This window comes from Emydura macquarii, unplaced genomic scaffold, assembly GCF_026122565.2.
Source record: "Emydura macquarii macquarii isolate MOO-44397 ecotype Brisbane River unplaced genomic scaffold, CSIRO-AGI_Emac_v2 contig_2422, whole genome shotgun sequence".
NCBI lineage: Eukaryota > Metazoa > Chordata > Testudines > Chelidae > Emydura > Emydura macquarii.
In genome coordinates, this window is record NW_027132559.1 from 9,448,006 (window position 1) to 9,461,493 (window position 13,488).

The 13,488-nt window shown below is 39.7% G+C and overlaps 1 protein-coding gene across 3 annotated transcripts in view; it reads left to right on the top strand.

Annotated features, from left to right (window-relative positions):
* The window catches only part of TOP2B (DNA topoisomerase II beta), a 109,070-nt gene that overhangs the window by 66,818 nt on the left and 28,764 nt on the right, over positions 1 to 13,488 (top strand). For all 3 annotated transcript variants that reach the window (XR_010922344.1, XM_067561894.1, XM_067561893.1), the window contains exons 17-25: positions 121 to 213; positions 310 to 424; positions 2,642 to 2,763; positions 3,659 to 3,807; positions 5,282 to 5,513; positions 6,195 to 6,329; positions 6,848 to 7,048; positions 9,086 to 9,281; positions 9,427 to 9,518. Coding sequence is in view for 2 of the 3 variants with exons in the window: in XM_067561894.1 (XP_067417995.1) it covers positions 121 to 213; positions 310 to 424; positions 2,642 to 2,763; positions 3,659 to 3,807; positions 5,282 to 5,513; positions 6,195 to 6,329; positions 6,848 to 7,048; positions 9,086 to 9,281; positions 9,427 to 9,518 (1,335 nt within the window). In the remaining variant the exon portion in view is untranslated. The remainder of the gene's footprint in view (positions 1 to 120; positions 214 to 309; positions 425 to 2,641; positions 2,764 to 3,658; positions 3,808 to 5,281; positions 5,514 to 6,194; positions 6,330 to 6,847; positions 7,049 to 9,085; positions 9,282 to 9,426; positions 9,519 to 13,488) is intronic.

Sequence of the window (13,488 nt, forward strand, 5' to 3'; positions counted from 1 at the left end):
CTTTAATAAAAAAAGTTACTGTATATTTAAAAGATCACTGCAACATTTTACAGTGATTATTAAAACTACACATGTATAATGCTGTATGCTAACGGTTTAGATTATCTGAAATATTTGCAGGCCTTCAGTAAAAAGAAAATTGATGACCGAAAAGAGTGGTTAACAAACTTCATGGAAGACAGACGACAACGTCGGTTACATGGCCTACCAGAGGTTAGTTCTAAATAAGGAGAAGAGGCCTGTAGGAAGCTGGCTAAAAGTAATGCAATTTCAATGTTGAAATTATACTGATATATACATTTCTTTTAGCAATTTCTGTATGGTACAGCAACGAAGCATTTGACTTACAATGACTTTATTAACAAGGAGTTGATTCTCTTCTCAAACTCAGACAATGAGAGATCCATTCCATCCCTTGTTGATGGTAAGTAGATATTCATGATGATTTATGAGGATGTACCTTTTTATCCTTGTCATTTGATTGTATTAGAAAAGAAGTTTGTACTCTGAGAGTGAAATGTTGGAATTAGTGGGAGAAATTGAGAACCTGTATGTTTCTGCTTCATTATATTGCCACTGATGTACAATACTGAGTTGTCTCCTCTCTCTAGTGCACCAGAGGCGGTAGCTTAACCTATCCACTTGGCCAAACCTCATCCCTGTGCTGTTCAGGTGCTCTACTTTTGGTGCCGGTGTTCCTGTCTTTCAGTGCTCATATTCATCAACATTAAATTCAAATTAGCAATAGGGAGCAGATTAGGCTGAAAATCCTGTTCTCTTCCCTTCTCACATCAAGGACAGTGTTTTGGAGGCATTGGACCATGCTGGGAATTCAGTCAGGTTCACCATCTTTTCTCCCATTCAGCAACATGGGCGTGCAAAGAAGCACCCAGACACAAATCATGCTCCATTTGTAAAGCTCACAGCAGACAGCAGGAGAAGGAGATCTATGCCTATCCTGTTTTCAGCTCATGTACTCTTGCTCATCCAGGAAAAAGGGGCTTGGAGTCTCATAGGTGAGATAGGATTTCCCCTTCCCCTCAACAACATAGACTTCACAGCAAAGCACAAGGCTTGCTTAAGGCAGGTGTTATCCAGAGAAAGGAACACACAGACCACAGTTCTCATCCAGCTGCAACAGAGAAGAACCATTTATCAGACAACTTCTAATTTAGGTGAGAACCCCAAGAACTAATGTTCCTTGCTCATAGTACTTAAATGGGGACTAGCCTGCCTGGGGGGAAGGCAGATATCTTCTCCTTTCATGCAAGGGGAATCCTTCTACTACCCCTTCTCTATTGACCTCTTCTCAGATGAGGAAGAATAGCATACAAGCTCCCAACCAAAAGCATCCAGGGAAAGCATATCCAAACATCTCAAAATCCCCTTAAGGATCCTATGGAAAGAGAGTATTTGATCATGTAAATAAAGACTGTATCATTGTGCATCTTCACAAGAGGTTGAATTAAGATTGCATGGATTACATTGATTATGTCATTTCTTAACTTTTGAGTGCTTGACTTTGCAACCTTAATGTTCTTTTAACATAATTTTTTATGTAGTCTCCTCAGTTTTTAAATAAAGCAAACTGAAAGAAATTTCATCATGTGGAACCATATTCATCCCCACATAGGTTATTAGTGGGGTTGAAACTTTAAATCCACAGCACAAACCTCTACTGCCTGAGAAAGAGAAAACTGTTAGCAGTAGCTGTTGTCCTCTATGTAGACAAGTCACTAGAGGGGAATGACATACAGTTCGCTAGTGGATTTCACAGCTACTTGCTAGAGAGCAGACGAGTGTTTGGCACTCAGGAATCCTGGGTTCTGTTCCAAGTTCTGGAAGGAAGTGTGTTTTTATGGTTACATACCCTTCTGCAGCTATCCCCCTAACATTGCTCTCTTCACCTCCTGTCCCCACTGTACATCAGTTCACTCTGTAGTGTGACCCTTTGCACTCCCTAGCCTGCCCCTGTTTCTCTCTGCTGCTCACCCCTCTTTGTTTGAGTCCCTTCTCTCATGCTGTTTGGGCACCAGCAGAGGGAGCACTGAGCGCATAAGGGAGTCCTTGCTCTTAGTTCTGGTGCCTAACACCACCCTAGATCCCAGCAGCTGTGAGCAACAATTTCAGGGAAAGTCTGCTTAGCCTTGGACTGGAGCATGCTCAATGCATATGAAATGTTCCTAACATTTAGCCTCCACTCTCTAACAGATGTATGTAGAGCATGTGCAAGAGGCAATTTTCAGAAACAACAGCCATATTTGGGTGGATTTTCAGGGGAAAGCAAAAGGCACCTCTTTGAATCCTGGGGTAGGATTGAGATTTAGCAGGATAGTGCGGGGAACTATTGAATGCTGCATGTTAATATTAAGTTAATTGGCTAGAAAACATCAGTTTATAGTGCTCTCTCTTTTCATGAGCACAATGCTCACTTACACTTAGTTTAAAAAACACATTTATATTAAATACGTTTATTAATTTTCTAAATATCATATAGATTTGTTTTTATTCTACATGGAAGTTAGCTCCCTTTCAAAAGAAATTAGAAATGTGTTGTCTTAAAGAGAGAGATAGAAATTATAATTTCAAAACGGGGTGTGTGTGTATATATGTATTTAAAAAGCTTTATTCTTGTACACAGGTTTTAAACCAGGGCAGCGCAAAGTCTTGTACACTTGCTTTAAGAGAAACGATAAACGTGAAGTCAAAGTTGCTCAGCTGGCTGGTTCTGTTGCTGAAATGTCAGCCTATCATCATGGAGAGGTGAGTATGAAGAATGGGAAGGATGTATTTTTTCTATATCGAATACAGGTGAATTTATTTAATCAAAAGCACTTACCAACTGACCAAGAATCGTACCAGTAAAAGTGTTTAGAACCTTTCTAAGGAAGTGAACCAAATTGAATCCAGTTTGTTACGAAGACAGTAGTTTCATTCTTCCAGGCACAGCCATGTCCCAAACAAAGGTTCTGGGCTGGGGCAGCTACTTAGTGAACTTGGACCAAGTCCTCAGTTATGCCAGCTCTATACCTGACCACATTTTAGACTTAGCAAAGAAAGATAAATTGTTTTATGCAAAAGTAAAGAAAGTTAAAATGGGATTCTGGTTATCTCTTTACAGAACATTTTGAAAAAGTCTGATACAATTTCTTGCATTTCATCAAATTAAAGTATTTCAGATAAAATATTGTTTTCTAGTTTTTCTGTTATTTATCTGGAGTATTAACAATACTGCCAAAGACTAGCATTGTCAAAATATACGTTTAAAAAGCCACCATCAACATTTTGTGGGAGAGGAGGGATGATGCACAATGAACAGAGGTTATCCTCTCCTGTACACAAAGGTGCACGTTTGAAAACTCAAACCAAAAAAAAGCATGTGTATGAGGTTAGAGGTGAGAAAATAATGCATATGAAAACTTTCCTGTAGGGAGGAACAATGAGAGAGATCACAGTATCCTCACAGTTGTAGTTCAGCAGTTGATTCCCTATTTCTGTAACAAATTATAGCCTTCCATGTTTCAGAGAGACCATGTTTGAAATCAGAGTAGAATGAGGTATGCATTACCTGGAAATGAAAACATTTTATACTAGCTGATTAGGAAAGAGTACAATTTCTTACATTGAATAGTAACAATGTGTATGTATTTTCTTTCAGCAAGCATTAATGATGACTATTGTCAACTTGGCTCAGAATTTTGTTGGAAGTAACAATGTTAATCTACTGCAGCCTATTGGTCAGTTTGGTACCAGACTTCATGGTGGCAAAGATGCTGCTAGCCCTCGTTATATTTTCACAATGTTAAGGTAAACCCTTGCTCAAAACAAATTAAACTAAAAACACATAGAGCCAAATTTTCAAATTGCCTTTCTTACTGCACCACAAGATTTGCAAGCATGTATTTGTGTTTATGAGCATGCATGTAAGAGACAGAGAAAATCAAATAGCTGTGTGTGCTAAAATTCCTGATTTGCATGTGCAAATACAATTTTGCACACAGATTTTCCTGCCAATTTTGTGAGAATAGTACTTGAGGACTTTTAAAAAGTTAGCTCTACAGATTTTACTTCGAATCATAAGGTTAGAGATTGAAAAGGCAGATCATCTAGTCCAATTGTCAGTCTTCAAGTGTGGCTCTTAGAAGAACACATTTGGAAAAACGGAACTGTGGGATTTCATGTTCAGTGTCTTTCTGATTCTACATAAAATGTGTTACGATTCTTTTACCCGTAAATTTATTTCTATGTGGCAGTCCTACAACTCAATATAGCCTTTGAAAGTCAAGCTGTGTGGTTTCCTTCTTCCACTTGACCGGTATTAAGATTCTTCAAACAAAATTAAGATTTCAGTTGCACCTGTGCAGTCACAATGCAAACTAATGGGATTCCTAAATGTAATCAAGAGCATAATTTAAAGACAGTGAGGTGGCCTGGAAATAAATTAGGGTGTGGATTAGCAGACAGAATTTGATCCCTACAGTAAATTCTATTATTTTGTACAGTTTGATTGTAAATGTTACAAGCAATGTGGCTTCTACCATTTCCCTTCATAAATTATTTCACATTGATATTGACCCGTAATTTCCTTTTGTTAATTTCATTAGATTTGTCTAGTTAATTCCCCCTTCTGCATGAATAGGAGTTTTGGATCTCTTCCATATATAGATGTTTCTGTGGTATGTTTCTGTGGTACCGTACTTAAATAGATTTAACATGTTCTCCAGTTTATTTGATCCATATGTGCTGGAAGGCTTATTTGCCTAGTTCATTGTGCGTAATTGGCAAAGGGTCCACTGATGAAACCTCTGTTTGCAAAGTGTTTCATGGACTATAGTTGAGGCTGTCATGCCTACAATTAAGGCTGACTTTTTTGGTTTGGTTTGAAACTCTGTGAGTATTGCTGTTTTCTGACTGTCTGCTTGACCTACCTCTAGTCTTTTGAGTAGAGGTATTGAAATACATGAGTCTTGAGTTCTTTAATGTACTGGATTTCTGTATGTTTTAAACATCAGTCAGTAAGCTACATACACACATTGTCACAAAAAACTGAGCACCTGGCATTTATTATGAACTGGTTGTTCCACTGTGAAGATTCAGTAATACCTCTGTCCTTGTTTCACAGGACAGTATTTTCAGCATCATAATGACAATTAGAAAGAGAGAAAATACATTTTTTTTAATTAGATGAAATTTTGGCCCATTAATCTTCATAGTGTAACAACGTTTTGATGTACTGGACTCTGATTAAATTATGTTTTTTTCTTTTATCTTTTTTTCAAAGCACTTTAGCAAGGCTGCTTTTTCCTGCAGTGGATGACAACCTGCTTAAGTTCCTTTATGATGATAACCAGCGCGTAGAACCAGAGTGGTATATTCCCATCATTCCCATGGTTTTAATAAATGGTGCGGAGGGAATTGGTACAGGATGGGCTTGTAAACTTCCTAACTATGATACCAGAGAGATTGTGAACAATGTCAGACGAATGCTGGATGGCTTGGATCCCCATCCTATGGTAATGTAACTTACATTGCATGCTGCTATTTTATATATTTTTTAAAAAACCTTAGGTTTGCTTTTATAAAGACATCTTATATCACTTTAGAAACGTTTCACAGCCAAATAATTACCACCTCAGAAGAGGAATTGATTGTCTTATGCAAGGACACTACACAACTATTGGAGTGAAGCTAGAGAAATGAAGATTTTTATTCCTATTGAAACCAGTACATTGTAATTTTACTGATCTTTTAAAGGGTTTTTCTCCATTCTACTCATTGATTTGTCAGTGTGCTCTCAAAATCATAACTGTTGTGGAAAAATCTATTGCATTTTGTGATCTGCTGGATAAAAAGCTGTATCAATCATTCCTTTATGATAAATTACAATATATCTTCAGCCAACCTTAAAGCCTCTATGGCTTGCATTGGAATCTCTAAAGTCTCCTTTGTTTCAAGTAAACTGTGTTCCGTTTTATGTTCCTCCATAACTACAAGAAAGATATTGTTATTAAACCGGAAAACCAACAATTCCTAAATTATAACTCCTATGTGTTCATTTGTTTAAAGTTCTTTTGGGGAAGCTCTCAATTTTGCCACATACCGGAAAAGGCTCCAAATGCTAGAAGAAAAGAAGAGACCAGCAACATTTTGTATTAAAGAACATTACTAATGTGTATTATTACTTGCACTTGCAGCTTCCAAACTACAAAAACTTTAAAGGAACTATCCAGGAACTTGGTCAGAATCAGTATGCAGTTAGTGGTGAAATATTTGTGGTGGATAGGAATACAGTAGAGATTACAGAGCTTCCAGTGAGAACATGGACCCAGGTTAGTAACAGTGAAATACATTTAGTTTAAAATAGCTTCCCTAGACTACTTAATCGCATATTCAGATGAATTCTTCAGACTGATGGTAGTGTGCATTGCAGGAAACAAAGTGTGGGTTTCCTTTTGCTTTGCCTCAGTAGAAGGTGTGTTTATTCTCATGCTACCTTCTGTACTTTACTTTCAGGAATACCATTTTTTCCTCTTGAATTAATCCACAATCCCTTTTCTCCTCTGGATGGCTTCAAACATGCTGTCAATCTTTTGCCCAGGGACGTCAAATGCCTGAGAAACTGCTGCCAATTCTGGTCTGCATTCTGCAGATTGTCTTGTCAAAGGGTTCAAGCACTGATTTTTTTTACCAAGTGGCTCTATAAGTGACTCCTGGTGACACAGGGCATTATAATCCCTTAACATTGTGTGACTTTGGAGTTTATCCATTTACATTGCTTAGTCACCTTGAGGAATTACAATTCTTGCTTTAAATAGTTCATTTGTACTGTTTGATATTTTTGTTGTAGGTATACAAAGAACAGGTGCTAGAACCTATGTTGAATGGGACCGAAAAAACTCCAGCATTAATTTCCGATTACAAAGAGTACCACACTGACACAACTGTGAAATTTGTTGTGAAAATGACAGAAGAAAAACTTGCTCAAGCAGAAGCTGCTGGATTGCACAAAGTCTTTAAACTTCAAACAAGTCTTACTTGTAATTCTATGGTAACTTTTCTATGTTTGACTACCAAAATCATAACGGTAGCTTGTTGTGCACTTACCTGTTTTTGTGATGGCCCAGTAGTGGCATTTTATCAGTCCAGTACATGACTTAACACATCTCTTTCATGTGTTGTTTCTGACAAAAAGAATTACTGAGCATTTAAGTTGTTAGTTCTGTGAGACAACAGATTTGTCTCTGGCTTATTCATTCATACTGGTGCATTAGACAATGGTGTGTACTTAAAGAATTTTTTTAAATATCAGTTATCATTATAGAATGACGGCTATAATATAGTTCAGAGGCTGTAGAATATCGATCTTCATTATAGTGCTAAGATATCTTTCAACTGCATTTTTTTCTGCCACCTAGACAGTTTACATTTCTTTTCACCCAAAAGCTGTTCAGCTAGGCAATAACATTTAAATATAAAAGATACTATCATATGAACACTTATTTTCTGCCTTGCCTTACCTTACACTACATCTACACTATGAGCTAGGAGGTGATTCCCCTGCTTGTGCACATATACCTACGCTAGCTTTCATCGAGCTGGCATAAGTATAAATAGCAGTGTTGCCTTGGTAGCATTGGTAGTGGCAGTGGAGGCAAAGCTGTTTTGATCGGAGTACAAACCCACCTGAAACAGGTGAATATGTACGTGGCACAACTCAGCTGTGCTTTTGCTGCCACTACCAGCGCTAACATGGCTACTCTGCTGTTGATACTCACGCTAGTTTGATGAGAGGTAGTGCAGGTATGTATACATAAGCAGGGGACTCTCAGCCTAACTCGTAGTCTTAGATAAATCTGAGTCTCAAACTTCAGTCAAATGACATTTTCATGTTCCCATTTTACTTAGCTTCCACTGTAGGATCAGGGTTTGAGTGGGCACAACAGTCTATCTGCACAGTTCTTATTTTGGGATCGAGGTCATAGAAAGCTTTTATTTAGGCCTCTATCACACAAACTTTTAAACATATACATAATTTTTCATGTGAGTTGTCCTGTTTGAAGCCAAATAGGATTATCCATGTTAGTAAATCTATGCATATGTTTACAAGATTATACCATGAAGGCTCGAGTTGTAAACTCTTTGGGTCAGAAATTGTGTTTTAACTATGTGTTTGCATAGAGACTGGGAGAATGGAGCTCCAATTCTGCTTCGGGTGTCTAGGTCTTACCATAAGATAATAATTGATATAAAAAATGTAACTTAAAGTACCTGATCATAGTATTTACTGCAAGATCACAGAGAGTGCCTTGCACCTGACATAGTTATTTAAACCATGGAAAGTGAGTATTGTATACCAAATAAAAATGATGGCATTTTATATCCACCTTGTACAGATTTAAATAACTACACAGGACACTAAAAATGGGGACTAATGCCCAAAATATCTGCTTTTAGGCTTATTAGAATTTAAAGCCTAATCCTCCATTTCCCACACATCCAAATGCATACTAAAGGGATGGATACTAAATGGATACTAGAATTGAATCATTATTTTATGGGTTTTGTATTCAAAGTATTGCTGAAGTGGCAATTTACATAATTGACCCGAGAGGCAAAGTTTCTTTATTTCTACGTTATCACAGATGCTCTTCAAGTGTTACCTGACAATTATTATAAATCAGTATGCTTTATTAAACTATTGCTTTATATATGTTAAAATTAGGCCCTGAATGTCTATGCTAAATACCGGAATTTTAGCAAATATTTTAAATAGTGTTTGAAATTATTCATGCATTAGCTGGCTGGGATTTATTTCTATTACTATGCATGTCCATTGTCTGTAGGATTGTAAGGGCCGGATTTTAATCTCACACCAATTGTACATAGGTACAACTACAGTGATGTTAATGTAGTTATTCTTGATTTACACCTCTGTGAGATTATAATCTGTAAGAAATTTTTAAAAAATCGAACTCAGTATACATTGTATCTGTATATGTAATGTTACAATATACATAAACTCACACTTATGGTGTTTTAACAAAATTTAACTTCCAAACAAAATAATATTTTATATCTTCTGTAGGTGCTGTTTGATCATATGGGATGTCTGAAGAAGTATGAAACTGTGCAAGATATTCTGAAGGAATTCTTTGATTTACGATTAAATTATTATAGTTTGCGCAAAGAGTGGCTTGTAGGAATGTTGGGAGCAGAATCTACCAAACTCAACAATCAAGCTCGCTTCATCCTAGAGAAGATACAGGGGAAAATTACCATAGGTAAGAAGAAAAACTATAGAACTTAAAAGTTAGAACTGATAAATGTAGAAAAAAACATTTCTAGAAGTAATTTAGCTCAACAGAATATATAGACAAAAGGGCATCAATTTTCTTGACCCAAACTTTTTTTTATCTCCTCACATAGAGAATAGGTCAAAGAGAGATTTGATTCAAATGTTAGTCCAGAGAGGTTTTGAATCTGACCCAGTGAAAGCCTGGAAGGAAGCGCAAGAAAAGGTAATGATCTGAGGCCACCTCGATTCTTTGCAGATTAAATAATGTGGTATTTGTAGGGGAGAGAGGTAGAAATTGTTTTATAGTTATGGATAAGATTTATTATTCTTGTGTGGAATTGTGAAATTTTTAATAGATTAATGTTAAGAACTATAAACCTCTGTGTAATTTAAATGGTTATAGAATCATAGAAGATTAGTGTTGGAAGGGAACTCAGGAGGTCACCTAGTCCAATGCCCTGCTCAAAGCAGGACCAACACCAACTAAATCATCCCAGCCAGGGCTTTGTCAAGCCGGGCCTAGTGAAAAAGTTTTTCCTAATATCCAACCTAGACCTCTCCCCCACTGCAACTTGAGACCATTGCTCTTTGTCCTGTCATCTACCACCACTAGCTCCGTCCTCTCTGGAACCCCCCCTGTTCAGGTAGTTGAAGGCTGCTATCAAATTCCCCCTCACTCTTCTCTTCTGCAGACTAAATAAGCCCAGTTCCCTCAGCCTCTTCTCAAAAGTCATGTGCCCCAGCCCCTAATCATTTTCATTGCCCTCTGCTGGACACTCTCTATTTTGTCCACATCCTTTCTGTAGTGGGGGGCCCAAAACTGGACACAATACTCCAGATGTGGCCTCACCAGTGCCAAATAGAGGGGAATAATAACTTCCCTCAGTCTGCTGGCAGTGCTCCTACTAATGCAGTGCAATATGTTGTTAGCCTTCTTGGCAGCATGGGCACAGTGTTGACTTATATCCAGTTTCTTGTCCACTGTAACCCCCACGTCCTTTTCTACAGAACTGCTGCTTAGCCAGTGTAGGTCCCCCAATCTGTAGCAGTTCATGGGATTCCTCAATCTTAAACGCAGGACTCTGCATTTGTCCTTGTTGAACCTCCTGAGATTTCTTTTGGCCCAATCTTCCAATTTATCTGGGTCATTCTGTATCCTGTCCGTACCATCCAGTGTGGTGTCATCCCCAGCTTAGTGTCATCTGCGAACTAGCTGAGGGTGCAATACGTCCCATTATCCAGATCATTAATGAATATGTTGAACAAAACCAGCCTCAACCGAGCACCAACCCCTGGGGCACTTCGCTTGATACCGGCTGCCAACTAGACATCGAGCCGTTGATCATTACCTATTGAGCCCGATGATCTATCCACCTCATAGTTCATTCATCCAACTCATACTGCTTTAATTTGCTGGCAAGAATACTGTGGGAGACCGTATCCAAAGTTTTGCTAAAGTCAAGGTATATCACGTCCACCACTTTCCCCACATCCACAAAACCAGTTATCTCATCATAGAAGGCAATTGAGTTCGTCAGGCATGATTTGCCCTTGGTGAATCCATGCTGACTGTTCCTGATCACCTTCCTCTCCTCCAGGTGCTTCAAAATGAATTCCCTGAGGACCTGCTCTATGCTTTTTCCAGAGACTGATGTGAGGCCAATTGGTCTGTAGTTCCCCGGATCCTCCTCCTTCCCTTTTTTAAAGATGGGCACTATATTGGCTTTGTTTCAAATGTCCGGGACCTCCTCCGATTGCCACGGGTTTTGAGAGATAATGGCCAATGGCTTTGCAATCACATCAGCCAACTCCCTCAGCACTCTTGGATGCATTGCATCCGACCCCATGGACTTCTGCATGTCCTGAACCTGTTCTTTCACCACTGAGGCAGCTCACCTCCTTCCCATACTGTACTGGCCAGTGTAGTAGTCTGGGAGCTGACCTTGTCTGTGAAGATAGAGGCAAAAAAAACATTGAGTACTTCAGCTTTCTCCACATTAACTGTCACTAGGTTGCCTCCCCCAGTTAGTAAGGGGCCCACACTTTCCCAGACCACCTTCTTGTTGCTAACATACATGTAGAAACCCTTCTTTTTACCCTTCATATGTCTTGCTAGCTGCAACTCCAATTGTGCTTTGGCCTTCCTGATTTCACCTATGTATGCTCGAGCAGTATTTTTATATTCCTCCTTAGTCATCTTTCTAAGCTTCCACTTCTTGTAAGCTTCCTTTTTGTGTTTAAGTTCACAGACTATTTCTCTGTTAAGCCAAGCTGGTCGCCTGCCATATTTGCTATTGTTTCTGTACACTGGGTTGGTTTGTTCCTGTGCCCTCAAAAAGATTTCTTTAAAATACAGCCAGCTCTCCTGGATTCCTTTCCCCCTCATATTAGCCTCACAGGGATCCTGCCCATCAGTTCCCTGAGAGAGTCAAAGTCTGCTTTTCTGAAGTCAAGGGTCCGTATTCTGCTACTCTCCTTTCTTCCTTTTGTCAGGATTTTGAACTCAGTCATCTCATGGTCACTGCCGCCCAGGCTGCCATCCAGGTCTACTTCTTCTTCGAGTGGTGTCCCTGTGGATGCTTCGCTTTAGGTGTCGGCGCATCCTTGTGTCCCTTGATCAGAGATTTTACAGCTGTACTCATCTGGGTCACTCATTCACAACTCCCGTCCTGTGGTGCCGTTGGCGACTCTTTTGGCGCAACCCTACCCCGTCAGTTCCTTCTCAACCTTTTGTGGTCTGAGACAGATCCTCAGCAGTTCCTACTAACCTCGTCTCATTTTTACTTATACCTGTTAGGAAAAATGTTAGTTTAGTCAGTAGTTTGTTTTAGTCAGTTAGTACTTACCTTTATGTCTTACCTAAAAAAAATTTTAAAAACATTTTTTTTTTCCTCTCCTCTTCAGTTTTTCAAAATACCTGACAACATGCCTGGTTTGCCAGGTTTTAAAAGGTGCACATCATGCAGAGAGGTCATGCCAGCTTCAGATGGACACGCAGAATGTGTCCACTGTCTGGGTGGGAGCCATGAACCTCAAAAACGCATACATTGCAGCAACCTCAAAGCCAGAGCCAGGAGAGAGAGGGATCTCAGACTTAAGCTAATCCTGATTGAAAAGTCTATGAGACCCTCTTCTGACCCAGGGCTGGATAATCCTCCAACAGATCAGTCAGAGAGATCCTCAAGAAAGAGATCTTCAACCTCACCTAGGAGGGAGCCACCGAAGAAGAGGAGTTTGCCCCTAGCGGTAACAAAAACCACAAGGTCAAATACCTATAAGACGTCAGGTTCCTCAGGTATGGTGCAGGCTGTAGTACTAACGAGCTCTTAGTGTGGAGTCGAGAGTCAAAACGAAGCCAACTTCCTCCAGTACAGCACCGACAAAAGCTACAGTACAGACATTGCAAGCTAAACAGCAAAGTGAGAAATCTTCGGTACCAACAGAGTATGTGGCACCGGCTATGGCACCACATAGGACAAAGGTGCCGTTGGCTAACATGGCACCAACTGCGGCACCCCATAAAGAGATGGCGCTGATGATGGACATAGCACCTCTAACTACTTTGACATCAAGTACAGCACCGACATCAACGCCGGCACCAACAGCTGATGGTGGTGGTACCGAATCAAGATAGCGCATCGACATTGGCTCCGATGCTAAAGAGAAGAGAGAAGACACCCCTACCAGCAAATCAAGATGACACTAACATCATCACCTCTGTCACCATTGCTCGAGACAGAAACATCCCCAGTGCATTTCGCACATGATGAGGCTCTTTCCCATCAAAAATGACAGCAGGAGTGACAAAGGCAAATTCTCTTTCCAACACTCCTCCCTCACCAGACCAACTTCAGAAGGACCCAGATGTACACCACACTTGGGACGTCATGTGCACTGATGGTACAGACCACCATGGTTTGGACCACACATGCCTTATCATATGCGATGGCTGGGTTGGGACACTTGGTCAAACTACAGCAGGGCTTTCAGTAAAACTCCCAACCCCTACACACACAGATCCAGATCTTATGCAACATTGGTTCCATCGGTCGCTGAACCAATGCCAGAAACTGGGGAGGAAAGAGAGGAAAGTGTCGAACAGGACACGTCACCTCCTGCACATAACTCCTCCTCCTCACCAGACAAAACAATAATGCCCCCTCTACCAACCAACACAGATGACTTCGAACCAT